Below are 27,568 nucleotides of genomic sequence, written 5' to 3'. Positions count from 1 at the left end.
CCAATATGGTAATGTCTTTATACCATCTATAGTTCCACACTTGGAATAGTATGTACAGTTCTCATTGCCACATCTAAAAAGATTATTGTAGAGCTAGCAGCTGAACAGTGGGAGATGGACACACACACAAAAATACTTCTTTCAGTACGTAGTGAACTTACAGAATTCTCCAAGAAGTGTTATTTGCAACTTAAGATAGCTTTAAAAGGGGATTAGACAAATTTATGGGGGCAAAAGCTATCAATGGCTACTTGTTACAATGGCTATATGTTACCTCAAGGATCAGAGGCAGCACATACCACTTGCTGGGGAACAAAGTGGGAGAGGGCTATTGCCCTCAGGTTCTGCTTGGGGACTTTCCATAGGCATCTGTTTGGCTACTATGGGAAATAGGGTGGACTCAATAGACCTCTGGTCTGATCCAGCAGGGCTGTTATGCACTTACAGAGCATTTTTCCCCAACAGATGAATGAGGACGCAACAATAAGAAAAAGCTCTTCCCATGTGGCACAGGTTCAGAGATTTCAGTCAGGGAAGAAGAGAAACTCTGAAATCACCTCTGTTGTTAATCAACTAGCTGATGACATTCTTCCCTCCATATGCTCTAGCCTCTTCCCCAGGGACTTTACCTTCACAACAGCTGCTGCCACTTCTTAAATATTGCCAGCTGCATCTCAGTTATGGAGGAGAGCCCAAGGAATATTATTTAACAAAAAGAAAGAAAAGTGAGGGATATTGCCCACACTATTAAAAAAAATATGGAAAATAAAAAGATGAAACCCGTGTACTAAAATTAAATGGTCAAAGGAAGAAAAAAACCCAGAGAAAGTTCTCAGAACTGCTGAGAATAAAGAAGGTGCCCAGGTTGCCTATCTAGGCACGTGTAGAGAGTCACAGTTGTCCACTCAAGGAAAGGGGCAACAACACTTATTCCTAGTTAGAGCTCTAGGAGGTTCTGCAGTTGTACTTTGCTCAGGTGTAGAACCCAGGGGAAAGGCTCTCATCTCTCCATGACCTGGAGCTTAAAAAGAAAATGGTTCTCTTCCACTATCGAGGGTGGTGAAAGACCTCAGAAATTTGACTAGCCCTTTCCCATCTTTCCCATGGTTTCCAATACTACTATTTTTGGAAAACCAAACTGATCATCCTGTACCTTGATAGGAGCAGATGCTGCTGTGGGGCAGAGATTCCTCCCCCATAATTATCCCACTCCAGTCTCTAGCAGAAGAAGATAGGAGGCAATCTAGAAGAGGATTTCCCCCTGCCTACTGCCTGAAGTTCTTGGATAACAAGTTATGGCCAGTGGAGAGGGGAAAAGGGCATCTTTCGTGGTAAGATAGTAGAGGCAAAATCAGGATCCAGGACTAAAAGTAATTTCTGTTTTCCTTGTACTACAGGCACATTTGTGCTGTGGTTTTGGTCAAGACTTCCCCAACTGTTTTAACTGTTTATAGACAGTGAGATCTATAGTAGTTTAAAATGGCTACAATACTGAACTAATGCAGGAGTACAAACACTTCTGGCCTAGGATACTTTTACCATTAAATCATTAAAAGTCCACAGTAAGAGTTCTCACAACTACTTGTCAAAACAAGGAACACATATTATTCAGTATCTCTAAATGGATAGCTAAATGTTGTTTTTTTAATTTTCTACAACCATTGTTTTAAATGCAAGTAATTAATGCTCTCCACAGGGTTTGCCACTTGACAAAGTCTTAGTTCAAATAGTCGGCTTTGGTAAGTTTTCTTACTGTTTATTAGAAAGACCAAAAATAATACATTTGCTTTATCACTTCCAGTAGATCAGTTCTTAGCAGGATGTTTTTCAACAAGGCAGAGTCCCAGAGGACCTTTATTCTGTTGAAAAGAATGATGATCTCTTTGAGGAATTAAGAATTCTGATCATTTGTCATTCTCTTTCACAGACTCTCATTTGACAAAGAGGCTACAAAAGTAGACTTGTGATGTCGCTGTTTAGTTCTCCTCACCATATATACAAAGAATAATATTAGCCACGAACTAACAACCCAAAAGAAAGATTTTATCTCTCGTTAATCAAACTATCCAACTTCTTGCTTAAACACGAGGGCTATTTTAGTTCTGTGCAGCACTTATAATTCCCACTAATAACAGGCTTGATGTATAAAAAGCAGTCCAAAACTCTCACTCCTCCCACAATGCTAACATACTGAAGTTTTAACACTCATCTTCTCACCACAAATTTGGACAGCTAGTTAAAACATAGCTGCAGACATGACTCCATTGGAGCAGCTTCTCCACCGATATAGCTCATACTTAGAAAGTGCTTGGAGACATCCCAGGCCACGCAAAACAAACAAAACTTCCATTCCGCAGTAGCAGATCTCACTCATCAACAGTGATCTGCCTTCTCCATAGAGTTAGAGGAATCAATCTATGAATACCAAAACAAGAAACACTGAATGAATACCAGGGCAAGAAACATACCAGATAGAATTCTTGTTTCTCTCCTAGGAAGAGAAACCATTTGATTTGTAAGTCTTTCACTTCTTACATATTTGCAGCCCAGCTGCATTCTCAGGCTTGGCAAGGGGAAGTCAGTGCTGCACATAAAATCCATACTCGTTTGTACTACAGACAAGATAGAAAATGTTAAATGTCATGGCCCACCTGCTTGGCATCAGTGAATAGTCAAAACATTTGAAATCCCACACCACAAATTCAAATCAGTAGAAGCTACCAAACTGAAATATCCAGTGCAACAAGCATGTGTCTAAAGACTAATTCATTGGGCCTATTTGGAAATGTGGAAGGACCAACAAATCACTGATTCTTGGGCTGCTTTGCAGAAGGTTCTCCATCTTCCTTCTTGAGCCACAGGTGCATTAAGCTTGTACTGGTTTTCTTAGGTGTTGTTGTTTTGATGAACTGGCTGGACCATCTTGGTAAGCCATCATCATCATACTCTTTCTTGGGAGATTTGTTTTTCAACCAGCTCAACATCATTTTGCTGCTTGCACTAACTTTGGTATCCTGGAAGATATAGGAAAATCAGGGTGGGGGAGAAATCACTATTATAAATATAAGGCCCATGGAGTGCAAACTAGTTCAGTGAATCTTCCTATTACAGACATGTGGTTTCCTGGAGCATCCCAATCTTAGCTGAAGTAAAACCTGTCTCACTGACTGGGTTCAGATGACATGATAACCCACAATGGATTAAATAAGCCACGGTGGCTTATTTAACCCATCGCGGGTTATCATGTCATCTGTCCGGAATTTTTAAATCCACAATGGCTTATTTGGCCAAAACAACCCACTCTGATAACCCATGGTCTGCCGTAGGAGTTATTTAACCCACCGTGTGTTATTGTGTTGTCTGTCGGGCACCATGGGTTATTTTGGTCGCCTACAGAGTTGTGTGGCAAGAGCAGATCGCTGCTGTTGCTGTTTTTCACAGAAGTTCTATGTGTAATGGAAACTCCCTGACAGTTTGCTGGGATGGGGCAAAAAGTGAGCATGTTTTCCCCCTAATTCCCGTTTTCCCCTACTCCACAGTTGCCTCTGCTCCTTTTTCTTCTTCCTTTGCACTTTTGTGTATTTGCATGTTTGTGCATTTTCACATTTGCGGTATTGTAAACACGTTAAAGTCTCTGTGCCAGTAATGTCTATGGGGAGAAATGCACAATTCTGCTTTAGCAAGAAAGCATTTTAGCAAATGAGCTAAAAGAGAGCTACAGCTCTGTATCATGTTTGGTCCCAATCCTGCAAACCCCCAAGGTTTTATAGCCACCACCCCCTTTTTGGTGCACTTTGGATTTTCACTCCTTTGTGAGTAATTGTGCAGGGTTCTGATGGTGCATTGGGTGCCTCCTGACTAGGGGCACCCAGGATTTTCACTCCTTTGTCAATGGGTGAAACAGCGCCACTGCTTGGGAGGGAGGACTGCAGCGGGACAGGGGGCAGGGGGATGACTCAGTTCATGCACAGTAGCCCAATAAGCTACTCACAGTAGCTTATTAGCCTGCTCGTGTGGCGGGGCATCATGGATTATTTAAAAAATAAGCTACTGTGGGTAGCTTATTAAGCCACCATGGCTTAAAGTGACATCCGAACACGGCCACTGAGAAAAAATATCTCACAATTTCCCCCAAAAGAAGTTATTTAGAGAGGAAAAAAACCAACTGGCTTGATGGCTTTAAAAAAGATTATATTAAAAATGAATCTCTCCGCATTAAAGGATGACAACTACAGTCCTTTATCACGGTCTCTTCAAATAATCCTAGAAGGTTTAAGACCGATAAAAAAGCACAACCTCTCTTCATACCAGGTGATCAGCCAGGACACATTGAAAAGAGACACAGAACACAAGCAGTCTATGTGTTCTGTGTTCATTTCCGCATTTCCGCAATCTGAACATAACAATTATAACTTCACAGAGGGTATTAAACCTGTAGAAGTTATCAGAAAAGTGTTACCAAATCATACCTTCTTAAGATCCAGTTCAATAGGCACAATGCATTCTGGTGTATTGTTTCGGGCATTGTTCACTATGGTTGAGACTGGGTGGAAGGCAAGGTTTTCTGTGGGGCAGATAAGCCTAAGTGCTTCTTGTGTGGGTACTTCTCCAAAATCTAGCCATTTTCCAACAGCCTCATCCCCATCCAGGATAGCTGGCATTCTGAACATGTAAAAAGATGACGATCATCTCAATGGTGAAAAGTAACATCCAAATTAGTCCACAACATGTAATGACTGAAAAACATAAATAAGGGCTGAATTCCAAAAATCAGGATGGAGATCAAGGGAGGAGAATCTAGCAAGTAAAATTTGCATGAAATTGCAGCACATTAATTCAAAAGTGACCCGATTTCTCAGAGGACTGGACTACGAAACAGATTTGGAATAATTCAAATGACTGCCATCAAAGACAGCATTAACCAAGTGATTTATGTAAAGGCCAAAAAACTTGTCACCCAAAGCAAGTCACTACTGTTCAGATGCTCATCTCTAAGGAGGGCAATTTTAAAGGAGCAGAAAGAGCTTTTGACCTCCATGTTCTGACCTTCCTTTGAAGTAATACATTTAATATATATAGTGACACTAATTGGTACACAGAGCAAGAAATTAGGTGATGGGCACTGTGACATATGAAGCATTATCCTCAGCTATTTCCATAGTACAATATGCTCTACAAGAAACACCTATCCAGTTAAACTCTCTTGCCTGTGATGGATGAAGCTTACACCTTTAGAAGCATCTACTGTGATGATGGTGTAGCTGTACAGTGGTTCTCCTCCATTAAGGGGCTCCCAGCAATCAAAAATACCAGCCATGGTGAGTAACCTCCTGCCCTTTGAACTTTCATCCTCATCCTCCACATCTGGTTTGTTGAACTGCAAAATGAAGGAACCACATTATCAAAATTACACTTAACAGGTGTGCAACTCCCTCCAGAAGAGGATAAACCCCACCTCTCTGGACAGGTGAACCACCCACCAGCAGTACTTCCATCCTGCTGAGATTGAGCTCCAGTTTGTTGCCCTTATCCAGCACCATCACTACCTCTTTGTTGTTGTTCAGTCGTTCAGTCGTGTCCGACTCTTCGTGACCCCATGGACCATAGCACGCCAGGCCTTCCTGTCCTGTGCTCTCTCCCGGAGCGTGCTCAAGTCCATATTCATTGCATCAGTGATGCTATCTAGCCATCTCATCCTCTGCCGTCCCCTTCTCCTTTTGCCTTCAGTCTTTCCCAGCATCAGGGTCTTTTCCAGGGAGTTTTCTCTTCCCATTAGGTGGCCAAAATATTGGAGCTTCAGCTTCAGTATCTGTCCTTCGAATGAGCACTCAGGGTTGATTTCCTTTAGGATTGACTGATTTGTCCTCCCCTTAATAACTGAGATTAATCCCATAACCCAAGGTCAGATTGTGCTCTGTACACATACACAGACAGAACTGCTGAAGCAGGAGAATTCACGGTGAGGTGGATAAGAGCAACCTTATCCTCAAAGTGCTTAGCAAATATGTTTACAGAGAGCCCCTAGGACTCCCTAACATCACCCAAGTTGTCATGCTCCCACTGGAGGGATCCTCCTCTTCTATGAAGCTAGAACTCCCTGAGCCAGATGAAGCCATGGAGCCACCTCTGTCAGGAGACATGGGGGAGCCTGGGCCCTCAGAGGAGAGGACCACAGGTCTGCCCCTGCCAGGAGAGGCGAATTCTGCTTCAGAGGTAGAGGTTGAGCATCCACCCTGTCCCAGAAAACACCATCACCTCAAGAGGCAGAGCAGCAAGGCTCCTTCAAGGCAAAGTACCTGACTCCAGGGAAGAACTCCTTAGGAGAGAAGAATGTAACATACAGAAGCTGAGATGTGGGTGGGGCTCAGGAGGCCCGGGAATGTAAGCCTGCATTTTCTGTTTGGACTTTGCTGAAAACACCGGTTCTGAGCTCCACCTTTGCTGAATCCTGACCTTAGCTCACATTTGGACCTCTGTATTATTCATCTTGGACTTCTGCTTGACACTGCCTCTGGCTTCTGATTATACTTACCTGTTATCCTGCGCACTTCACCTTGGCTACATTCCTGACTTATCTCTTGAAAACCCTTGTTTGCCGGTAAAAACTCTTTGCTCTTGGCTTGCTTCATGGACTCCTCCATTGCAGTGGTGTGCGTGTGTTCGCATAGCAAGGAGCTGAATAGGACACAAGTAGGCCAAGCTGAAGTAGGCCCTGAATGACTGAGAAAATCTCTGCTGCACGGACCCCAAGAATGCAAAGGTGGCAGAGGAGTTTTTTTGTCTTCACTGCTATCACTGCCACAGAGTAGGTTCATTAATGAGCTCTCAATAGTGTTTGGTTACATCTGCCTTGAGACTTCCACCACTTGCATTCTAGCCATCTAGCCATCTCTGACCATACTTCAGCAGTCTCGGGAATGCTCACTGATCCACCTCTGACACTACAGCAGGAGTGGATAACTTGTGGCCCTCCAAATGTTTTGGCCTACATCTCCCACCAGCCCTAGTCAGTACAGCCAGTGGTGAGGGATGATGGGAGTCGTGGCCCTCCAGTTGTTTTTTGTCCTACAAGTTGCCCACCCCTGCACTAGTGGATCAAGTGTTCGCAGTGGCACAGAGCGTCTTTCTCCAGCTAAAGTTGGTGCACTGTGATCTCTCCTGGATAGAAAGAGCCTGGCTACAATTATCCATGCTCAAGTTAGACTACTACAATGCATTGCATATGGGGCTGCCTCTGAAGACCACCCAGAAACTGCTGTTATTTCAAAACACAGCTGCCAGGCTATTAATTGGGACTGGGCATTAGGAATACAGCTCCGCCCCTGGTCCATTTCCAAGCACAAAGTGGCTTCATGACTTGGGACCTGGATACTTGAGGGAAGTCTTCTCCCACGTCAACCTGCCTGTACACTAATATCTTCCTTAGAGGCCTTCCTCTGTTTCCCTCTGCCAACTGTAGAGAGGGGGGTGGTTAGAGAGGAGTCTTTTGGGCTGTGGCACCTCGCTTGTTGAATGCTCTGCCCAGGAGCTTTGCTTTATGCCTATGCTAATGTCTTAGGTGCCAGGCAAAGCCCGCTTCCCCCAGCTTTAAACCTCTGCTAGATTGTTTTTAGTGTTATATTTTATTGTTTTATTCATTATTGTAAACTGCCCTGGAAATTTTGAATTGATGAGAAATATTTTTTAAAAGATGGACATTTCTGTCACCTTATTACGCTGAATGTCTAGTGTGATCAAAGGAGGAAGGAGTCACATTACCTTCAGTAATAGCTATCCCAGGGTTGGCCTCTCCTCATGGGGAAAGGCAGTCCTAGAGAGTCCTAGTCCTTCATACATTTGTATTCTTCCCATCCCCCAAAAGGGCAGTGTTTCAGCAGGTTGGATGAAGGACTACAGGTTTAAGAGCACCCTTGCCTCACTCCAGAGTCCTTCGTCCAAGCCATTCCTGTAGCTATGCCACAACTAGGATCATAACCCAGGCTTGACATCACTTCTAGTTAACACTGCAGTAGTGTCGTCCACTTAATTCTGAGAAGCTTGACATTCATATTGGTAGCAGTAACTTAATATCTTTACTCTTCCTTTCTAAAGAAGCAGCTGGTGCCATACAAGACACCGAAGAAGGACCAAAAATGCTAATAGCACCTGTAGGAACTAAGTTCTGACTTAGTAGGAACTTTTACATAAATTATCTCTCACAATATCAGTCAGTAATTGTGAATACGGTAGGCAGACAGACCTTGCCATATATACCAGATCCAACGCTTTCAACATCTGTTTAGTCACACAACCCAGAATCATAAAGCCCAAACTTAATGGAAGTAGGAAGCACTAAATAGCAATAAAAATGCACTACAGTTATACCGTTTCTTGCTCATTCTGGGGGAAGTAAATGAAATAAGGTTGTTTCTGTCCATTATGTTGTTGCCATTCATAGTAGCCATCAGCCAGCACCACACAGCGCTTGCCTTTTACAAGGGGTCCCTTTGGAGAGAAAGAGCAGGGGAAATATCAATCCATGCAAGTAGTAACATAAAATACATTTTAAAACATATACTTGGGGTGGGAGGATTTTAACAGCAGTTCATACTGGATTCTATTAAATGATCTTTAATACAAATGAGAGTTCACATGGAGCTGGGTTAACAGGCTACTGACTTGTTCCTCTTTTCCCCCCACTACAATCCTATGAAGGAAGCAGAAATTTTAATGAATATAGTTACACTTATTGTGACATAATACAATAGGGCAGGCATGGGGAACCTCAGGCTTTTTGTGGTTACTCATCCAACCCACCAGTTTCTTCCCCAAGCCTTGCTCCTCTCTCCCAGCAGAGGTTCTCATCTCTGATCAGCAGCTGATTGGAGATAAGAGCTTTACCCTGCAGGGGAGAAGGGGCAGAGCCCATGGAAGAAGCTGAATGATTCAGTCCTGGTTACTTCAGAGGTTTGCCCTGATTACTTCTAAATAAACATGCAGAGGCTTGGTATTTGGGATGCTATTTGAAAGTGCTGCTGAGCGATTCATCCCAGCTTCCTTCTGAGTACACATGCAGAGGGGCTTGTCCTCATTATTTCTGAGTAGACATAAAATTAGTAAGAATCCCATTTTGCCTTCACCCACTTTACCTTTGGTCCTGCCCACAGATGGAATGTGGCCCCTGAGACTTTTCCCAGATTGGAATTCAGCCCTTGGACTAAAAAAGGCTTTCCACCCTTGTGATAAGGATTCCTCAACCATCATTGTCTTGTGAAATCATCATAATCCAAAGGACAGAAGTGATTTCTGTGCTGGAAATGACTGTTCATCATTTCATTCCTCATCCCTTATGGGCTACCGATTAGCGGATCTTGTTAAATAAAGTGATGGTGACTGGTAAAAGCCCTACGGCTGTACCAGTTTCCATTGCAGCCAAGGTTAGCTTTTAGGATACCGATCCTATGGTTTCTACATACATGAGATATAAGGAGTAACAATTCCCCCAGAAAAGAGGAAGTAGATGAATCTAGGGAAACTGGATTCTAAGGGAAGTGGAGACCAGGAGTCAAAAAAAGTAGGGTGAGCCTAAGCAGCCCAACATTGGCTAAGCTGTTATGTCATCACACAATATCCTTAAAAGGGTTCTTCCATTGTATTAGAAGATGCTATTTGCTATTGGCAGAAAAGTGGTACAGAGGGACAAGGAGGGTTAACTTTCCCAAGTGACCCCTGCTTCCTCAGCTGGGCGTGTGTCACTTCTTGGTGGCTGTTTGCTTTTTTACTAATCAAGGCCCTCAAGTGTGTATACAGTTGGTAAAATGGGAGTGGAAAGGAGACTGGCTGATGGTAGAAACAAGTAATCAGAAAAAACCTTTTATGAGCTTTTAATGGACGTCCACTTGTACTGCTATATTTCTAAAAGCCTTCCAGTCTTATTTGTGTTTTCTCTAATCTAACCTGCACAGAAACCAAACAGCAGGTTATCTCTAAGCTACTCTGTCAGGCATAGCATGTGAAATACTAGCACCTGCTGGGTCTTCCCTTTCAGAAAAATCAAGATGCTGCGTTCACAGCATGCAGTTCAGAATTATTTACATTTGGTGCAGGTGGGCAACTGTTGCTAGTACCTCTATGAAAAAGCTTTAGTTTTCCTGTCTAGCTCAAAAGCCATGAATGGCATGGCCAGAAGGAGACAAATACAAAAACTTTTATTTTCAAAATGGAAAGCTACATAAAAACTAACCTTATAGGAGTGTTTCTCCATCATGGTATCACTCCGACAATTGGAAGTGTTATAATGCATTTTAGATGGGTCAGCTTCCTTAAACCATGCTGGAACCAGCCCCCAACGCATAGCCACAAGGACACGCTCAGAGGAACTGGCATCCTTTCATAAAGCAGAAACAGAAAGAGATTGTGAGAAGCATTCAGACACACAGAAAGAAGACTGTAAAGTAATTAAAGCCTCCATTCCCAAACAGTGTGTGCAGTGCTGCTGGGGCTGCAAACACGGAGACCTTTTAAACAGCAAAAATCCTGCTGATCAGCTGTTATTAGGGAGAAAAAGGGTCCTAAATCCAGCACCCCTCTCTCTAAATCAGCAGGATTTTATCTTTTAAAAAGAAGACCACATATGCATCCACAGGTGGGGAAGAGAACAGCATGTGCAGCACCTGTTTGCGCTTGCAGTTCTCGCCGCAGAAGACATGTTTTCATGCACATATATCTCCTAGCTGGATTGAGGTGAAAGATTATTCTAAATTTCTGCCTTGTATTTCATTGTGGAACTAACAGACAGACTCTAGTCAGCACAGTTACTGACTCCTGAAAACAACCCCCGCACATTTTTATATTTAAAAGGAGGCGACTAAATTATTTTAATGGAAGCTGTATAACGTTTTTAAAGATTGCACTAGTTCTGTGTCAGATAAGCATTTACCATATGTAGAATATGACTGCAAATGCTATAGAAGAAAACAACAAAATGCAAGGGTAAAGCTGAAGGAAATTTGACATTATAGGCAGGCAAATCGCATTACAGAACAACATATGAACATAGATTATAAATAGAATACTTAGGGCATAATCCTATGGCCACTAGTCAGTGGCTAGACGGCCATAGGATAGGTCGGTTCCTGGGAACTGACCTCCAACCCCTCCCACGCTGCCTCATAGGCAGCACAGAACAGCCCTGCACTTGGAAGAGGAGCACGGAGCGGTGAAAACGGGGCATTCCTGGGGGTGTGCCGGGGCAGGAGGGTGGAAGTGCTGTTCCGACGCTTCCGATGCGGCATCCGGCATCTGCCCCCACCCCCTGCTCCAACATCCCATGGTTAGACAGCCGAAATTGGCTGCCTGGCTGCAAATGCAGGGTGGCTGAAGCACAGAGGGGACGATTTCCTCTGCACTTCTCCTGCCCTGCATTGGATAGGTGGCCTATCCCAACAGGATTGTGCCCTTAAAACATTACTTAATACAATGGCTGAACTATAGCCAATAACTCTCTCCTACTAACGGCTGAACTGCAACAATAACTCTTTCCTACTAAAGCTATCAACAATGTACTCCTTTCTAGCAATTCTTTAATTTACAACTATTAACTATAGGGGAATACATAGGCGCATTGTTTTTTGTGCTCTCAACGAAACGCTCATAAATGCACTTGAACAGTCTTCAAATTAGACAATGCAATCCTATGCACGTTTACTCAGAAGTATTTTCCACTGTGTTCAATGGGGCTTACTCCCTAGTGTGCTTAGGATTGCAATTTAAGGCAATCCTATACACACTTACCTGGGAGAAAGCCCCGTTGTACTGTTAAATAACCTGTGCTATGCACATTTACTTAGTAAATCCAACTGACATCCCAAGTAAACATCCATAGGATTGCACTATTTACCCACTTCAAATTGTACCTTCCATTGTTCGAGTCATTTCTTGCAGTTTTCTCAGCTGAAACAATTGAAACAGACCAGTGGGTTTCACTTCTTCTTTTTACCAATGTTTAGTCAAATTCACATTCAGTGCTAGCCTGTGGGCAACTTTTAGAAGTTACCCACAGTGAAAACAATACCAGAATAGTCTTATTAACCCATAATACTACAATATAATAAAGGTCTAAACATCAGAAAATATGACAAGCTCATTCGTCTCTAATGCAATCAGTATGTGTTACACTTTTGCTTAATGGTAAAAACTACTGAAATTAGTTCATTAAGAATTGCAGCATGGCAAATATTTGACATCTATGGTGCAGGATTAGTGGTGTAGTTAAGTACCAAGGGGCTAGGCACTCACCCCTTCTCCAGTTTTCCCATCTCCCTTCCATCTTACCCTCCACCTGCCACTGCTGCATATGCAGCTTTTTTTCTTCTGCTTAGAGAAAGCATTTTCTATTATTCTCCTCTGGCCAATGAAGCAAAGCACAACACAAAAGCTACCAGGTTGGGACCAGGAGTGGCGGGTGGAGAAGGCAGGCAGACACATTTGCCATTTTGCTTGCTGGGAAAATTGCTATTCATCCCAAGAGAAGAGCAAATGACAGGGTTTGCGGCACTATTTACTAATTTGTTTTCCTTTGTGAATTTATCAACAGCTAGCACTGATGGAAACTGGGCAGGGAAATGAAAGAGGAAATAGTTTGCAAAATGTTATGCTTGAAAAGGCTACTGTGGGGATTTCAAGTTTGTGCAGGTGCACTGATTTGAGACCCATTTATTTTAAAATGTCACTTCTTCACACTTGTCCTACAAGTGAAATAATGTCAATGCAGGTGTTTATCTTCTGAGGTTTGAGCAGTTAGCTCTATTGCAAAATGGAAACAGTGCCAATACAAGAGTCCGTGGGTGTGTATTTGTGTATGTCCTGGAACATTACCATGAATTCATTTTTTCAAAAATGTATAGCACCCAACCAGAAATATGGTACTGGAGAGATTACCATACCCAGCCTGTAATGCACCATTGCAGGTTAATATGAATTTCTGCCTGAGGGAGGGGTCAGTATCCCTCCTTTTAAACAGAGATTTTTCCCTCACTCTCTCAAATAGACTGGCAGCTCCATCCTCAGGATAGGATTATGCAGAAGGAACAGGAGATTAGTTGTACATTGCAACACACCATTTTAGCACTAGCATCCACAGTTCTGTGTGTTGCCTGTACAATGCCCCTTATATAAATCCCTCAGCCTCAATTCCTTCAGTGGGGCTGCTAGCTACAGAGGTCAAGAGCTTCTGAGGATAAAATGGCATCAGAGGGGGATAACTTGGACTACTTTACACATGGCTCAACACACTGCAGGATGGTCAGAAGTTTCTACATATTTGGGCTGCAGTTAACATCTCTTGGTATGAATGTTACACCTTTAGGCAACTATCCCATTTATAAACTGACACTACCAGTCTTCTTCCTACAGGAAAAATTAGTCTTGGAAACAAGACATTCCCTTAACATGGGTGAGTAACCTTTGGCCCTCCACATGTTGTTGAACTACAACCCCCATTATATCCGACCATTCGCCCTGTTGACTGGAGTTGGAGTCCAACAACATCTGGTAGGCTACAGGTCACTCACTCCTGCCTCAGCAGGAGTGAGTAACCTGCTAAACAAGGAGCTTTTCAGATTATTGCAACCATGCCTCACTATAAGAGCCACAGCTGAAAACAACTTTGGCCTTGATATCCTAAATAAAGACCAACTGGTCAAACTTTGGCCTCAGCTATAAATCAAAAATTGCCAAGACACTTCTTCTTTAGAAGTTCTCTATTTTCTAGAAGATCACAGAACCATAGAATATAACAGGTGTCCCTAACTGTAGACTGTTAATGCTCCACTGAATTCCAGAGCATATACTACAGTTCCTCTTATTTGTGAGTGTTTGATACTGTAGCCCTAGCTAAAATACAATACATGAATGTAAAAATAAAAATGATCCAGATTAACACACAATTTAGGGGGTTCACCTTCTCAAAGTGTTGTCGGGAGAGAAGCACAGGACTGTTAGAGTGTGGGCTCTTATTGTAGGATGGACTGTATCTGTCAGCATTTTTCCATTCAGGATGCCTTCTCGTCCCTTGATTATCATGGTATACACAGGCACGGCGGAGACGATCTGCTCCCAGACTCACGGCTGTGCGCCCACACATTATTCACTATTGACCCGTAGAACACAGATGCACTCAAGTCAGTGGCCTACAAGCTGGATTGGCGCATCAGTTCTAGAAACAAGTACACAGGGTTAAGCAGCTCTATTACTACATCTGCCCTTCAACCTGCAGCTTTAAAGTGATGCAACCTCACCACAATTTTGAAGAGTTTGCTACATCATAAGGGACTTCTCTTAAAATATATATTCTTTTTACAACCCCGCCCAGAATGATTAACAAATTACTTATAAAACAACAGCAAAATAAAAATATATGCTTAACTCAATGTAACAATATAAACAGATCAAAGCAGCCAATACAATCCACAGAAACTGACATTTAAAACCAGTTGAGGCAATGTGCTGAAATGCCCTTGCATCTAAAAAGGTCTTCACCTGGCACCAAAAAAGACACTCAGTTTGGTGCCAGGAAAGCCTTCCTGAAGGAACTGTTGGGGCAATCACAAGTTGTGGCGTCACAACAGAAAAAGCCCTCTCTCTGGTTGCAACCCACTGCACTTCAGAAGAATGGACTTGGAAGAAGGCCTCTGAAGATTATTATAACATTTGGACAGGCTCGTATAGATGGTCCTTTACAAGTTATTTTCAGATAAGGAAGGGGGGAGGTGTTCAACTTAAGATCAGGGCTGCTGGAACATAAGAACATGGATTAGGCTAAAGGCCTATTTAGTCCCGCATCCTGTATCTGGCTTGCTACTGTGGGAAACGACTATTGGAAGCCCATAAGCTTCCCATAGCAAGTGATATTCAGAGGCATTCTGCCTCTGATCCTAGAGGCAGCATATAGCCATGATGACAATTTGTCTAATACCCTTTTAAAGCAATCTAAGTTGGTGGCCATCCCTACATCCTGTGGAAGCAAGTTCCTTAAGTTAACTATTTACTGTGTGAAGGAGTACTTACTTCCTTTTAAATGACCTGAATCTCCCACCATTCAGCTTCATTGGATGACCCTGAGTTCTAATATTATAAGAGATGGGGGAACTCCTCTATCCATTGGAAGTTGACTTTTTCACCGCTGCTGCATCCTCAAAGTTTTAATTGGACTATCCACCTCGACCCTTTCTTGGCCAGTCACCCTGAATCACTAGCTGTCAGCAACCTCCGCCACTTCACTGCACACCCTTAACTCTATGAACAAGTTAAAATGCACTGGCCCCAACAGAAATCTTTGGGCGGAACTCCACTTTCTCATCTCGTCATCACTATCTGCCTCAGCTCCTCACACTCCCTTCCTGAAAATATCTGTTAATTAATTAATCAATCAATCAATCTCATTTCTATACTGCCCAATAGCCGAAGCTCTCTGTTCAGGGACAGGTATCATTCCAATTCCAAAGAAGGGCAATGCCAAAGAGTGTTCAAACTACCACACAATTGCGCTCATTTCACATGCCAGCAAGGTTATGCTCAAAATCCTACAAGCTAGGCTTCAGCAGCATGTGAACCAAGAACTACCGGAAGTACAAGCTGGGTTTCGAAGAGGCAGAGGATCAAATCGCCAGCATTCGCTGGATCATGGAGAAAGCAAGAGAATCCCAGAAAAACGTCTATTTCTGCTTCATTGACTACGCTAAAGCCTTTGTGTGTATCACAACAAACTGGCAAATTTTTAGAGATGGGAGTACCAGACCACCTTACCTGTCTCCTGAGAAACCTGTACGAGGGCCAAGAAGCAACAGTAAGAACCTGACATGGAACAACCAATTGGTTCAAAATTGGGAAAGGAGTACGACAAAGCTGTATATTGTCGCCCTGCTTATTTAACTTATATGCAGAGTACATCATGAGAAACGCCGGGTTGGATGAATCACAGGTCGGAATTAAGATTGCTGGGAGAATTATCAACAACCTCAGATACGCAGACGATACCACCCTAATGGCAGAAAGTGAAGAGGATCTAAAGAGCCTTCTATTGAGGGTGAAAGTGGAGAGTGCAAAAGCTGGTCTGAAACTCAACATTAAAAAAACGAAGATCATGGCATCTGGCCCCATCACTTCCTGGCATATAGAAGGGGAAGAAATGGAAGCAGTGACAGATTTTACTTTCTTGGGCTCCAAGATCACCACAGACGGTGACTGTAGCCATGAAATCAAAAGACGCTTGCTCCTTGGGAGGAAAGCTATGGCAAACCTAGACAGCCTAGTAAGAAGCAGAGACATCACCTTGCCGGCAAAGGTCCGTCTAATCAAAGCTATGGTTTTCCCAGTAGTAATGTATGGCTGTGAGAGCTGGACTATAAGGAAGGCTGAGTGCCGAAGAATTGATGCTTTCGAACTGTGGTGCTGGAGAAGACTCTTACGAGTCCCCTGGACTGCAAGGAGGTCAAATCAGTCCATCCTAAAGGAAATCAACCCTGAGTGCTCATTGGAAGGACAGATACTGAAGCTGAAGCTCAAATATTTTGGCCACCTAATGCGAAGAGAAAACTCCCTGGAAAAGACCCTGATGCTGGGAAAGACTGAAGGCAAAAGGAGAAGGGGATGGCAGAGGATGAGATGGCTAGATAGCATCACCGACGCAATGAATATGGACTTGAGCACGCTCCGGGAGAGAGCGCAGGACAGGAAGGCCTGGCGTGCTATGGTCCATGGGGTCACGAAGAGTCGGACACGACTGAACGACTGAACAACATCCATCTGCCCTATGCAGTGAGGACAGACACAAAGAGTTCACGCAGCTTCTCCGCCGTCTCCTTACCTCCTTCGGCCCATTTTTAACCCCCTTGCCGTCTAGCCGTCTGACCCTAGCTGTTAAAGTAATAATAAAGGTTCTGAAATCGGTCCCACTGTAAAGTGATCAGAAGTAGGCGCCTCGGAAAGGGGGAGCATGCCAGTCTGTAGCCGAACACCTCCCTCCTTGCCCCCAGTCTCGGTTCAGGCATCAAGAAGAACACGAGCAGCTCCGGGAGGAAATGGAGGAGGGAGAGGGACACGGCGACTTCCTTACTTACCTGGGAAGAGAACGAGGAATTTCGGGGCGAGGCTACTAACGGAGTCCTGCACAAGAAGGAAAGAGAGGCTTTCCTCAGGGGCGCCTCGAGCACGAGCTTGCACGTCGGAAACCGTCCCCGCCGCGCCACCCCCGGCTCTTCGCCTCAGCCTCACGACCGACTCCCCCCGCCGCGGGTTTACTCTGCTCCCACGTGACGGAGGCGGAGGGAGGCTCCTCAGAACTCGAGTCGCGCTGGGGCGCGGCTCCCCGGCGCCGCAGTCGGCTTTTCGCGCCTTCCAACGCTGCGCTCGCTCCCCTTAACCCGGCTCCGGCCCGGTGGTGACGTCAGCTGGGCCCGGTCGGTGGTTCTTCCCCCACGTCTCTCGGCTGGCTTTTCAAAGCGCCGCCTCGGAAATCAGCAGTTCTGCTTCGCCGGTACACACCGGGCCGTGCCACGCTTTATGCTTTTGCGGGCGCCGGGGAAGGATTCCGCTTGGATCGCTCTCAAACAACATTATGCACACACAGTGCTTCCAGGACAGAGTTGGGGGGGTTTAACTGCTAAGGTTCAGCTCAAGAGCGCATTTGAGCATGTGCAGAGGTCTTTTCCTCTCTCTTTCCGCCGCTTCGTAAACCACAGCTTGTCTTCAACCATTGAGAGCGGTGCACTACCCATACTAGAGAGTAGGGTTTGAATACAGGAGACTCACCGTGCAAAGTCCAGGCCTACCCTTTATGTAGGAAGCACGTTTCTCATGTATGCATCAGCATTTCTCAAATAAAAATTATTCAGCACAATCCTATCCATATTTATTTATTACATTTCTATACCACCCACTAGCCAAAGTCTAAGTAAGTCCCACTGTATTCAATGGGGCTAATTTCCTAATGTGTTGAGGATTGCAATGTAGACACGTATACTTGGGAGTTCTTGTTGGCCGAGACTCCCTGCTAGCACATGTCTGGTATATTTACAAACGCTCATCTCTGCTTCATGCACGTAGCTGATTTGTACAGGATGAAGGCTCCACAGAAAGCCCTTACCTATGTAAGATTTCCAGGCATGCCTGGTTACGTTTAAGTGTAAATACATGGGCCAAGTTGTGTGTAACATTAACAGCAGCCCTGCCGTCAGTCATGTCTGCAAAATGCGAACAGGCCAGTACACATGCAGTATATTTGAATGTGTCCCTGGAATGCTTATATGTGTAAGATGTCACCCCATAGCATACATCCTGTACAAAGCAAATCTTAACTAGACTTGATTGGTAAGAGTCAAGCTTATATAAACACAGGCCCTCCCCACTCACAAATAAAGGAGAGGAGTTGGGGATGACTGATTTTTAGAGTAAAAAGAGTTTGTAAGTGAAGGGTGACGAATGCTCCCCTCCCCACAGGGAGAAAAGCACTTGAGCTGATGCACTGTGGGGAGGTAAGGCATGGGGGGGGGGGAATGCAGCACTCTTCACCCATGCACTTCTATCATTCTTTAAAGTCAGACTCTTGCTTTATACATGATAGGACAGTCCCAGGTTTAAACCAATAGGTCTCCTACCACCAAGTGTAGATTAAGTTTAAGTGAACTATATACACAAGCGGTGTATTGTTGAAACTGCAAATTCATGGGAGATCATAGCTCTTTTTCCATGAACTGGAAAATCACTATTTGTCCACATGACTGAAGAGAAGATGCAACCTTGTGCAATATAGATGCTTTGATGTTTAACTATTCATTCAAACTACTGCTCAGATTAACACTCACACACAGCCAGTGCTGTGACATTACATTTTGAAAAACCTGTCATGTATATATCTGTGTATGAAGTAACATCTGGGGTAAGGACACATACAACATAGCAACTACGTGCACACCTTGAGGACAGAGAGAAAAAGCAGCATCTGATTTTTCTAGTCACAGCAGTAGTTATTGCAATCTTTTATGTAACTCCACTTCAGACACTGTGTGAGCAGTTATAAAGGTTAGGCAGCTACAGTAAAATCTTCAGGGGCTCATAGCTTATGTAGCAAGCATATTTGCAGTATGAACTGGCTGTCACGCTTCAGGGTGGTCATTAGAGCTGTTCTACCCATTGTATAGAATGAGGTGGTAGAATTCTCTGCATGCAGTATTCTAGCACATCAGAGCGAAGGCAACACTAAATCACTCCCCTCTGCTAGCTTTCTCCATATAGGGTACTTTACATAGAAGCAGCATTAAAAATGCGGTCTCTTTTTCTCTCCTTTCCCCCATCTTCCTGAAGCTCATTCTTTCTATTAAGTTTCTGCCTAACCAGCCTCACAGGATTGCTGGCAGATTTTGAGCTTTTAGCAGGAAGCATGAGATAAAAATGAAAAGTTAACGTATAGTGGCTTGTGTGGCAATTAACAGCTAGACTTACAAAAATCCAGACGATGAGCTTTCTAGGTAAGCTTGAACCAAAGAACCTTAGTCTTCAGCACTTAATCCCTTGATATTTCCCACAGAAACTCCATTTGCATCTGTTAAGTAAACTCTGATCTCATAGGTAATTTAATTTTGGCAAAAATTCCACTATTTTAATCAAAGCCTAAAGTGCATACTACTGCTGGACCAGCTGGAGTTATGTTTTGGGCAGTATCATATTGTGCTGCCAAATCAATATTATTTTCTAATTAAAAAAGAACTATTTTCAGACACTGAGACTGAGAAATTCTAGATGCTCTCTGGCTAAATGTTCTTAGTAGTTCAGTTGCAGGGAACATATCTATGAGAAGTTGTTAGATAAAATGAGTAGGTAACAATGTATAATTATTTCCTGCAGCTCCCTAGAACATGGATTTTTACCAGTATATTTTTCACCTATGGCATGGAAATCTCAGCTCACATTACTAGAATTTCAAAACTCACCATGTCCAAGAAAAGTAGCTAAACTGATTATCAGCACAAGACGTTTTGTGTGTATTCTACAGATTCTGTACTAGGTATAAACCAGGCAACTGGTATTTTGTACGAAAATTTAATTACAGAAGTTGAGATCTGAGTCTAATGTTGATTCAGATTTAGTTTTTAGATTACTAATCATTTGACAGCACTAATTCGGGAAAACTTTACAATCCTAAGAAGATAGGTTTCACTGACATATAGATTGTGAACTTCTTTAGGATTACCCAGTGAGCAGGGGTCAAAACCCACTATACCTAACCATCTATTACCACAGAACTCAGCCAAAAAATATTGATTTCATATTAGTATGGCAATATTTAATCATTTTAACCATTAGATTACTCAATCCAGGTTTTAGTTGATTAAATTTAGTAAGGCTAACTTTATTAGGCAAGGACCAAATTTTAATTAGTAGAACTGAGAGTTAAGGGCAAATTCATGGAGGATAAGGCTATCAGTGCAAATAGTCCTGATGGCTATATGCTACCTCCAGTATCAGAGGCAATATGCTTCTGTACACCAGTTGCAGGGGAACGTGAGCAGGAAAACTTATTTGAATCTTCTGCACCAGGTTTTGAGATGAATTTCCCCTGAAATAAAATAATAATAATAATAAACAAACCCTTGCTTGGCCCTGAACCAACGAGCCAAATCTAGATGTAACAAGAGTTGGGGGCAAGGTTTAGCTAGTGAGAGATTATTCATCCACTTTCACAATGTCAGAATCAAAATTGGGGAAGACCGTGTGGGCTATCTAGTCCAACCCCCTGCTTGATGCAGAAAAATCGTAAGCTGGTCATCTCCGACAGATGACTGTCCAACCCCACCTCTTCCCTCTCACTGTTGAGGGGATCACCTGATCTCTCCCTTTCTGTAGGCCATTAAGACAGTTGGCAGTGATCCATCATACCTGGCACATAAAGTGACCATATTCGTGGGCAGCCTATTTTCCACTGGGTTCTTTCTGTATGGTTGCATGCAATTGCTCCACACACGTTAACATTCTGTTTAGAGGGTCAATACATGAAAAGCTTGCCTGGCTACAATTCTCATCCTCAGAGGATAGAAAGACAATCCAGCGACAAATCCAGGGGATATCTTTCTGGCACAGGACAGGCCAACTGCTATGTAAATGCAGACTTTAGTAACAGCTATAAAACTAGATGGCGCAAAGCTTGAAAGCCAAATACCCAAAGCATCTCAGCTGTGGCAAGGGAGAGCGTAGGGAAGATCAGAGAATATGCATTTGCTGCAAACAAGGATGTTCATAACACAGAAACAGTCTTGCTGGGAGGGAGATGGATAGGAATAATGGGGCTTTTGGAAGGGAAAAACAAGTGTTTTAATGCTGACAATCCTTTAGGCTCATTACCTTTCCTTTTGCTTTCTTTTTTTTTACATACACCCAAGACATTTTGGGCACAACACCTAAAATAATAAATTGTGAACATGACATGTATTTGCAAACATTTTTATCATGCTGGTAGACTCAGCAAGAGCCAGGATTGGCTAGAGTTTTCCAAGAGTAACTCCTACACATAATGAGTGAAATGGCCTTTATATCCCCTCTATAAATTGTTCCTCTCCTTGCAAAAGCCATATAGATATGAAATGCAGCTTTAAATCACCCATCCTTTCACGACCACAATGACTAGCCACATATATTTCAGCAAGAATGTTATACTCCCGCCTTCCCCAATCTGGTGCTGTCCAGATGTTTTGGGCTACAACTCCCATTGGCCATGCTGGCTGGGAATGATGGGAATTGGAAGTTCAAAATATCTCAAGCACAACTTAAGCACACTGGTAGATGCCAAGCCACAGAATAAAAACCTCTGGCTATCTTATTAAAACACATGGCATTTAGAAAGATGAAGTAATGTGACTATCAACAATTTGACTGTTCTTTTTCCCTAGATACTGCGAAATACAAAAAGAGACACATATTGCACAGAAACCTACTGCTTCAGGGCCAAACTTACCTGTTATGATAGTCCAGTGGCTTTTTTCTTTAGTGTGAAAAATTACTTTGGCAGAGCGTGAGTTGGAACAAAGTGAGGGGAAAAGGGATGGTGCTTAAGCATTTCTGCATTTGCTGTTTCTCCACTCCATTTCAGTCATCAATTGGATTTTCTCCCTGAAGAGATCAACGTGTATTTTCAAAATCCTTCCCCCTCTGCCACTGCTTCTCTGCTGCCCATCAACCCCTCCAGAAACAGCTCTTCATGGCAAAAAAGGGCCATCAGGCTACCTACACACTTCTGCACATGACACACACAAAAACAACTGATGCTGACTACTTAAAAAGGAGGAGCCTGCCAATTTTGATATAAACATGTTATACATCAATTGGATTTCTACTTTTTGGATATTTTTTCAGTTCAATATGAGCAAAAGATACTACCCTTAGACACTTTTTTTTCCAAATTCTTGACAGCAGCAAGATAGCCCTTCTGCACTATTGCGGCACATACATGTAATGAAAGGGAGCTCAGACTGTAACACTGAAATGTTACTGTAAAGAAGCTAAACTTTGGCAGGGCCACTGAGAGAAAATTCATGTTTTTATTTTTATAACCTGTTTTGAAGAGCATTACTGCCCAATTTGTAAAGGCTTTCACCGATCACAGAAGGTATTTGACACACTGTTACCACAACAGGAGCTGGTGAAAACAACTTTAGGATCTTTAGGCAGTGGAGCCTTACAATTTGGTATGAAGGGGGATGCTCATTTGAAGTTGCCTAGAGATCCTGAAAAAAATGACCTATTCAGTACTTCGTAAAGCTCTTACCATCCCTTACAAACACTCTTGGGCTTTAAATCCACACGACTGATTTTTTAATTTTCTAATTAGAAAAAGAGCTGATGCCAGTGTTCTAACGATTCCCTTAGTGTCCAGAAGGGTGGAAAGAGATTTCTAAAACCCCTTTCAGCTTCGGGGTTTGAAATGCAAAGTCCTAAAATGTGTCTAGCCAACAGAGGCCATGACGATATCCACAGGAAGTTCTTCTCCACTCCGTGCTGTGACTTGCATCGTCACAATGTCTGTCAGGACAAGGCGAGAACGAACCAAGAGGTCATGACCTCCCCGAAATACACCTGTAGCAGATATAAGATGGGCAAGTCAGGAACACATCCACTAGCTTGCAGGGTGAGAACAATTCCATTACTACCATCCCTTGAAGGAATTAAACTAAAATTCCAAAGACACTTAAAAAAAAAGACTTGATAATAATGTTTTATTATTATCATTAAGAAGGTTTATTACATTAGCAATGTTTTGGCCAATGGACATCTAGCATTATATTTGGGTTGTGACTTAAAAACACCTTGTGTTGCCTTACTTCCTTTTCTTCTCCCAAATGGGATTATAGCAAAAGCTGGAGGTAGCCACGCTTTCAGAATCATGTGCAACTCCTGACAACGCAAGGACTTAAGGTTTCCAATCAAATAGAGCAGGGGCCTTTTTAGACCCTTTCATTCCTTTTCCCAAGAAGATATAAGAACTCTGAAGCTAAGAACTGGTGCTTGCGTTTTGCTTTTTTCCTCCTCCCTCCCAATCCCTTTTCCTTTTGTGTTGTGTCTTTTAGATTGTAAACCTGAGGGCAGAGAATGTCTTATTTATCTTTGTAAGCCACTCTGGGAACCTTGTTTGGCTAAAGAGTGGGCTAAAAATGCTGTAAATACATAAATACATAACCCGCTTCTGTCTTGGTACTCTATTATCACATGAAATAAGATCTCCATCCCCATGTAAGGCTATATGGGGGGTGGTGAGGCTATATGGAGGGTGCACATAATCTTAAAAAAAAGCTGTTAGGATTGTGCTGGGGTGGCTAAGCATAGAGGCCATTCAAAATGGCATAAGGAGGTGAGTGAGGGACTTGTAACAAGTCTAGGCATAATGTCACAGACACTATCCATCTAGTGTCCATGGCACTACTGTGTCTACAGAAAACACACTCAAAGATAATGTTAGATGAGAGAAGGATCACTGTTTTCCAGCAGCTGTACCACACTGTTTTGAGTGCTGGGAACAAGTGATGTCCTGAGAACGGAAGTCTCTGCTAAACTGGTGTTGCCTAAGCCAGCCTTCTCTCACCTGGTGCTGTCCAGATGTGTTGGGCTGCCACTCCCTGGAGGGGAGAACTGTCCTCTACCAGCTGAACTGGGAATTGGAGAGGTAATTAATTCATCCAGGCACCCAAGTTTGGAGTCTCTGCTCTCAGGCATCGGAGGCCAAGCTACATGTTACATGGAAGGTCTTTGACCGGATGTCCCATCTGCAGTTAGAACTCCCTGCATGGCCATGCTGGCTGGGAATTATGGGAGTTGTGGTCCAACACATCTGGAAGGAGATTACTGCATACTGCACAATTCACCCAGAAGAAGGGCAGTACCTGGAAAGGTGCTAAGGTGCCTTGAACTGATGCCTAGCTGGTATAGGGATGTTTTTTTTTTCTAGTCCTTTAGTTGGCTGCACTCATTAGGATCACCACAACAATTGAAGCCAAGACATCACCACAACAGCTCACCTGCCAGGTACAAGGCATGAGAGTTCTTGTTTTCAGGCACTTTATCTGACCGCTCACAGGGCTGCATCCCCAGGAACTTCACAATATTGCTTACTGCCTCTGTGGAAATAAAAACAGTGGGACTCACTTTCTCTTCTCCCATTCTATGAACAGAATAAGCATAGACTTATTCTGTTCATAGTTTCCTCAGGATGCAGTAGGCTCCTGTATGGAGAAGCTGCTACACACACACTACTTGTGCTTGTAGAAGATGCAGAATAGTTGAGGTTATGATCTCATCTGGGTATCAACGTCATACAAATGATACACTTTTCAGCAGAATCAAATGGGGAGGTATGAAAGTGAAAGGCAACCTAACTACCATAATGTGTTATGGTGGTGGCTAAAAAACAGAGCATGCTAAAAACTCTAATTTGATGGGATTAATATGAAGGAAATAGTAAAATGTCTTGCATTCCTTATGGGCCTTAGAAGATGGTAAAATACCTTCATGATATTGTTCAGAGAGGGCATTTCATGTACTTGTGACAATAAGGAATAAAAAGATCAGGGATGGAATAGAGGCGAAAGGCCAGAAAACCTAACCTGTAGACCAGGGATGGGGAACACGTGGCCCTCCAGAGGTTGCTTTACTGCAAGCCCCATCATCCCTCACTATTGGTCATGCTGGCTGGGGCTGATAGGAAACGCAGTCCACGCATTCCCCACCCCTGCTGTAGACCATCAATTGCTGTCAACTTTGTGGAACCAGCAAGTTATTATTGATGTGTGAACACCAAGTCCAAAGATTCAATTCTCTTTATTAGAAAAACTCTTTTATTCTCTTCAAGGAGGACAGTCATAAATGAGCTTCTTCATTTCTATCTAGAACAGGGGTGGGAAACCTGTGGTCCTTCAGATGTTGTTGGACTCCAGGTCCCATCAGCTCCAGCCAGTATAGCCAAAGGTCAGGGATGATGGGGACTGGAGTTCAACAACCTGAGGAAGACCATAGCTTCCCTTCCCATGCTTTAGAACACATACCTCTGAGACTCTGTCACAACACTGATCATGGAACCTGGAACTCTGAATTATCATTCTAGATTTTTTTCTGTGCCCATGGACATAGTGATACCAAGATCAATTCTTTCATTCACATTCGGTGCTATGTGAGAGAGATCACTTAGCATGTTTTCAGTGGAAACATGCTAAGGGATATTCTGTTAAACAGTTACCATGTTCCTAAAAGAATTCTCCAGGGGATAGTGGACAGTACAGTTTAAGGAGAAGAATCAAACAGCCGAAGGAGATCATGAACAATCCGAGACAAAGCAGTTTCAAAACACTGGACTTTTGGCAGGGGGAATATCAAGAGCTGTGCTAATATTAAGCACTTCCTTACCTTCCAGTGTTTTTACGGTGGACAACGTGAAAGTCTCTTCTTTTTCAAACTCATCACCAACTTCTTCCCAGGCTGCTCCAAAATTTGGCTTCAGAACCCTTTGGATGTGGTCTGCTATGGTCACCTCAATGTCTTCCAGCTAATATAGTAAAGGTACTTGAAATGAGATTGTTCTCAAATCCAGTGTCACCTCTGGCTCCTTGAGCAACAGTGACTACATTTGCTTTAAAGCAAGGGTGTGGAACCTCAGGCCCATGGGCCAAATACACCTACCTGGGGTCCCAGTCTGGCCCTCCAGGGTTCCCAGATGGCTACACCTCCTTCCCCGGGCTCCATTCCCTTTCCCCCAAGTGCCAACCATTTGGCAGTTTCCCGGCTTTTGCACATCCTTCCCCCCCGCCCCGTTCTAAAAGAATGAAATGCCTCCCCTAAGACTTAGTGACTGGTAGTGAGAGCTTTAAGCTAAAACAGCCTGGTGTTTTGGCCCCACCCACTTTGCCTTTGGCCCTGCCTCCTTTTGGATTCGGCTCCACCCACCCCTGGAATGTGGCCCCTGGGAGCTTCTCCGAAGTTTAATTTAGCCCTTGCACTGAAAGAGGTTTGCCACCCCTACTTTAGAGCATCTCTCCCCCACTCCAATTTAGTGATCCCAGCATCTTCCTCCTGCTGCAATAGCTGTTCCTTTTCTAAAGCAATCACATTTTGCTCCAGTATTGGATTTGTGAACGGAGCTTGAAAAGCGCTTGGTTCTTTCTCTTGTACAGTTCTCTAGAGCAGATCATTCACTCAGATCTGAACATGCCGAAGAGAAAATGTGTGATGGAGATTCAGAATCAGAGAACTATCCAAGACAAACGGAAGAAAAACACATCAGCAGCTCCAATTATTCTTTTTAACAGGCTGTTTTTCAAGCTCAATGCCATTCAGAAGGAAGCCCAGATTTACCACTGAACCCACTGAAGGCCAACTGGATCCTAATTCTCAAAATTAAGAGAGGGGCCATAGAGCTCAGTGGTATAGCCAAAGCTTTGCAGGTAAAAGCCTCAGGATCAAGCTCTGATATTCCCAGTTAAAGGATCCAGAAGCAGGTGTTTCGAAACACCCCTGCTGGAGACCATGGAGATCAACTGCCAGTCAGAGTGGACTATACTGGGCTAGACAGAGGTATAATGGAGGAACCTTTGTTTGCGCATAATTAAAATATTCACAGGCCGCCTACTACCATACATGGAAATCAGCTGTGTTACTGCTGAGGTGCTTTTGGGGGGGACTCGCTCCTTACCACCAGCAGAGCATCCTCTTCCCCACCCCCAGCATAACGTGAGGGTTATATACATATCTGCATGCATTCCATCCAGCTACTCATTTAACATGCACAGAGTCTTATCTCTGGTGCAGAATTTGGCATCCTAAAATTATGATCGTTCATTTCCTTGGAGAGGGAAAGAAGCTAACCACGTTTCTAGTTTTCATGGGTGTGGGGAAGCATTTGATTGAATATGACCAGTGGTTTTGACAGGTGCAACGCAAGACTTGTTTGACAAGAATTCCCGTCATCCCTGGCCATTGGCCATGCTGGCTGGGGCTGATGGGAGTCCGAGTCCACAAAATCTGAAAGGCCACAGGTCCCCCACTCCTGACTTAGAGGGAC

The 27,568-nt window shown here is 43.5% G+C and overlaps 2 protein-coding genes across 11 annotated transcripts in view; both read right to left on the bottom strand.

Annotated features, from left to right (window-relative positions):
- Positions 1 to 22,063, bottom strand: HMCES (5-hydroxymethylcytosine binding, ES cell specific). Of its 5 annotated transcripts, XR_014788536.1 has the most exons (9): positions 17,097 to 17,290; positions 13,940 to 14,194; positions 10,223 to 10,366; positions 8,365 to 8,484; positions 5,208 to 5,377; positions 4,470 to 4,662; positions 2,652 to 3,014; positions 2,218 to 2,415; positions 1,743 to 1,859 (listed from the first exon to the last, which is right to left on the bottom strand). XR_014788536.1 is itself a non-coding variant. In XM_084840148.1 (7 exons), exons 2-7 carry the CDS (start codon positions 14,120 to 14,122, stop codon positions 2,805 to 2,807), a joined length of 1,020 nt encoding a protein of 339 aa, XP_084696274.1. In that variant the 5' UTR covers positions 14,123 to 14,194; positions 17,097 to 17,290; the 3' UTR covers positions 1 to 2,804. The 5 variants fall into 5 exon arrangements, 2 of the variants coding, with proteins under 2 accessions (XP_084696274.1, XP_084696275.1); XR_014788534.1 differs by having other exon boundaries at positions 1,625 to 2,415; positions 2,536 to 3,014; XR_014788535.1 differs by having other exon boundaries at positions 1,739 to 2,415.
- Positions 20,294 to 27,568, bottom strand: part of COPG1 (coat protein complex I subunit gamma 1) — a 41,274-nt gene continuing 33,999 nt past the window's right edge. For 3 of the 6 annotated variants that reach the window (XM_084840147.1, XM_084840144.1, XM_084840146.1), the window contains 3 exons: positions 25,918 to 26,056; positions 24,537 to 24,635; positions 22,333 to 23,100 (listed from right to left, as the gene is read on the bottom strand). In XM_084840147.1, coding sequence (XP_084696273.1) covers positions 22,970 to 23,100; positions 24,537 to 24,635; positions 25,918 to 26,056 — 369 coding nt within the window. In that variant the 3' untranslated portion in view covers positions 22,333 to 22,969. Of the gene's footprint in view, positions 20,591 to 21,982; positions 22,138 to 22,326; positions 23,101 to 24,536; positions 24,636 to 25,917; positions 26,057 to 27,568 lie in introns of those variants that run through there. The other 3 variants (XR_014788532.1, XR_014788533.1, XM_084840145.1) reach the window with 2 other exon arrangements.

The sequence above is a fragment of the Heloderma suspectum genome, chromosome 2, assembly GCF_057233095.1.
Source record: "Heloderma suspectum isolate Gila_16-S chromosome 2, 16-S_ref, whole genome shotgun sequence".
Taxonomy (NCBI): Eukaryota; Metazoa; Chordata; class Lepidosauria; order Squamata; family Helodermatidae; genus Heloderma; species Heloderma suspectum.
The sequence above is the reverse complement of the archived record's forward strand: the minus strand, read 5'-3'. Positions and strand labels throughout refer to the sequence as shown.

Bases quoted from the DNA above. Each gene is read 5' to 3' on its own strand.
- HMCES (XM_084840149.1), bottom strand. From the start codon at position 14,122: ATGTGTGGGCGCACAGCCGTGAGTCTGGGAGCAGATCGTCTCCGCCGT. The intron at 8,485-10,222 runs GTTAGTTTTTAT...TTCTCTCCAAAG, and splicing joins TGGAGAAACACTCCTATAAG to GGACCCCTTGTAAAAGGCAA. The intron at 3,015-4,469 runs GTATGATTTGGT...TATATCTTCCAG, and splicing joins TTGAACTGGATCTTAAGAAG to GATACCAAAGTTAGTGCAAG.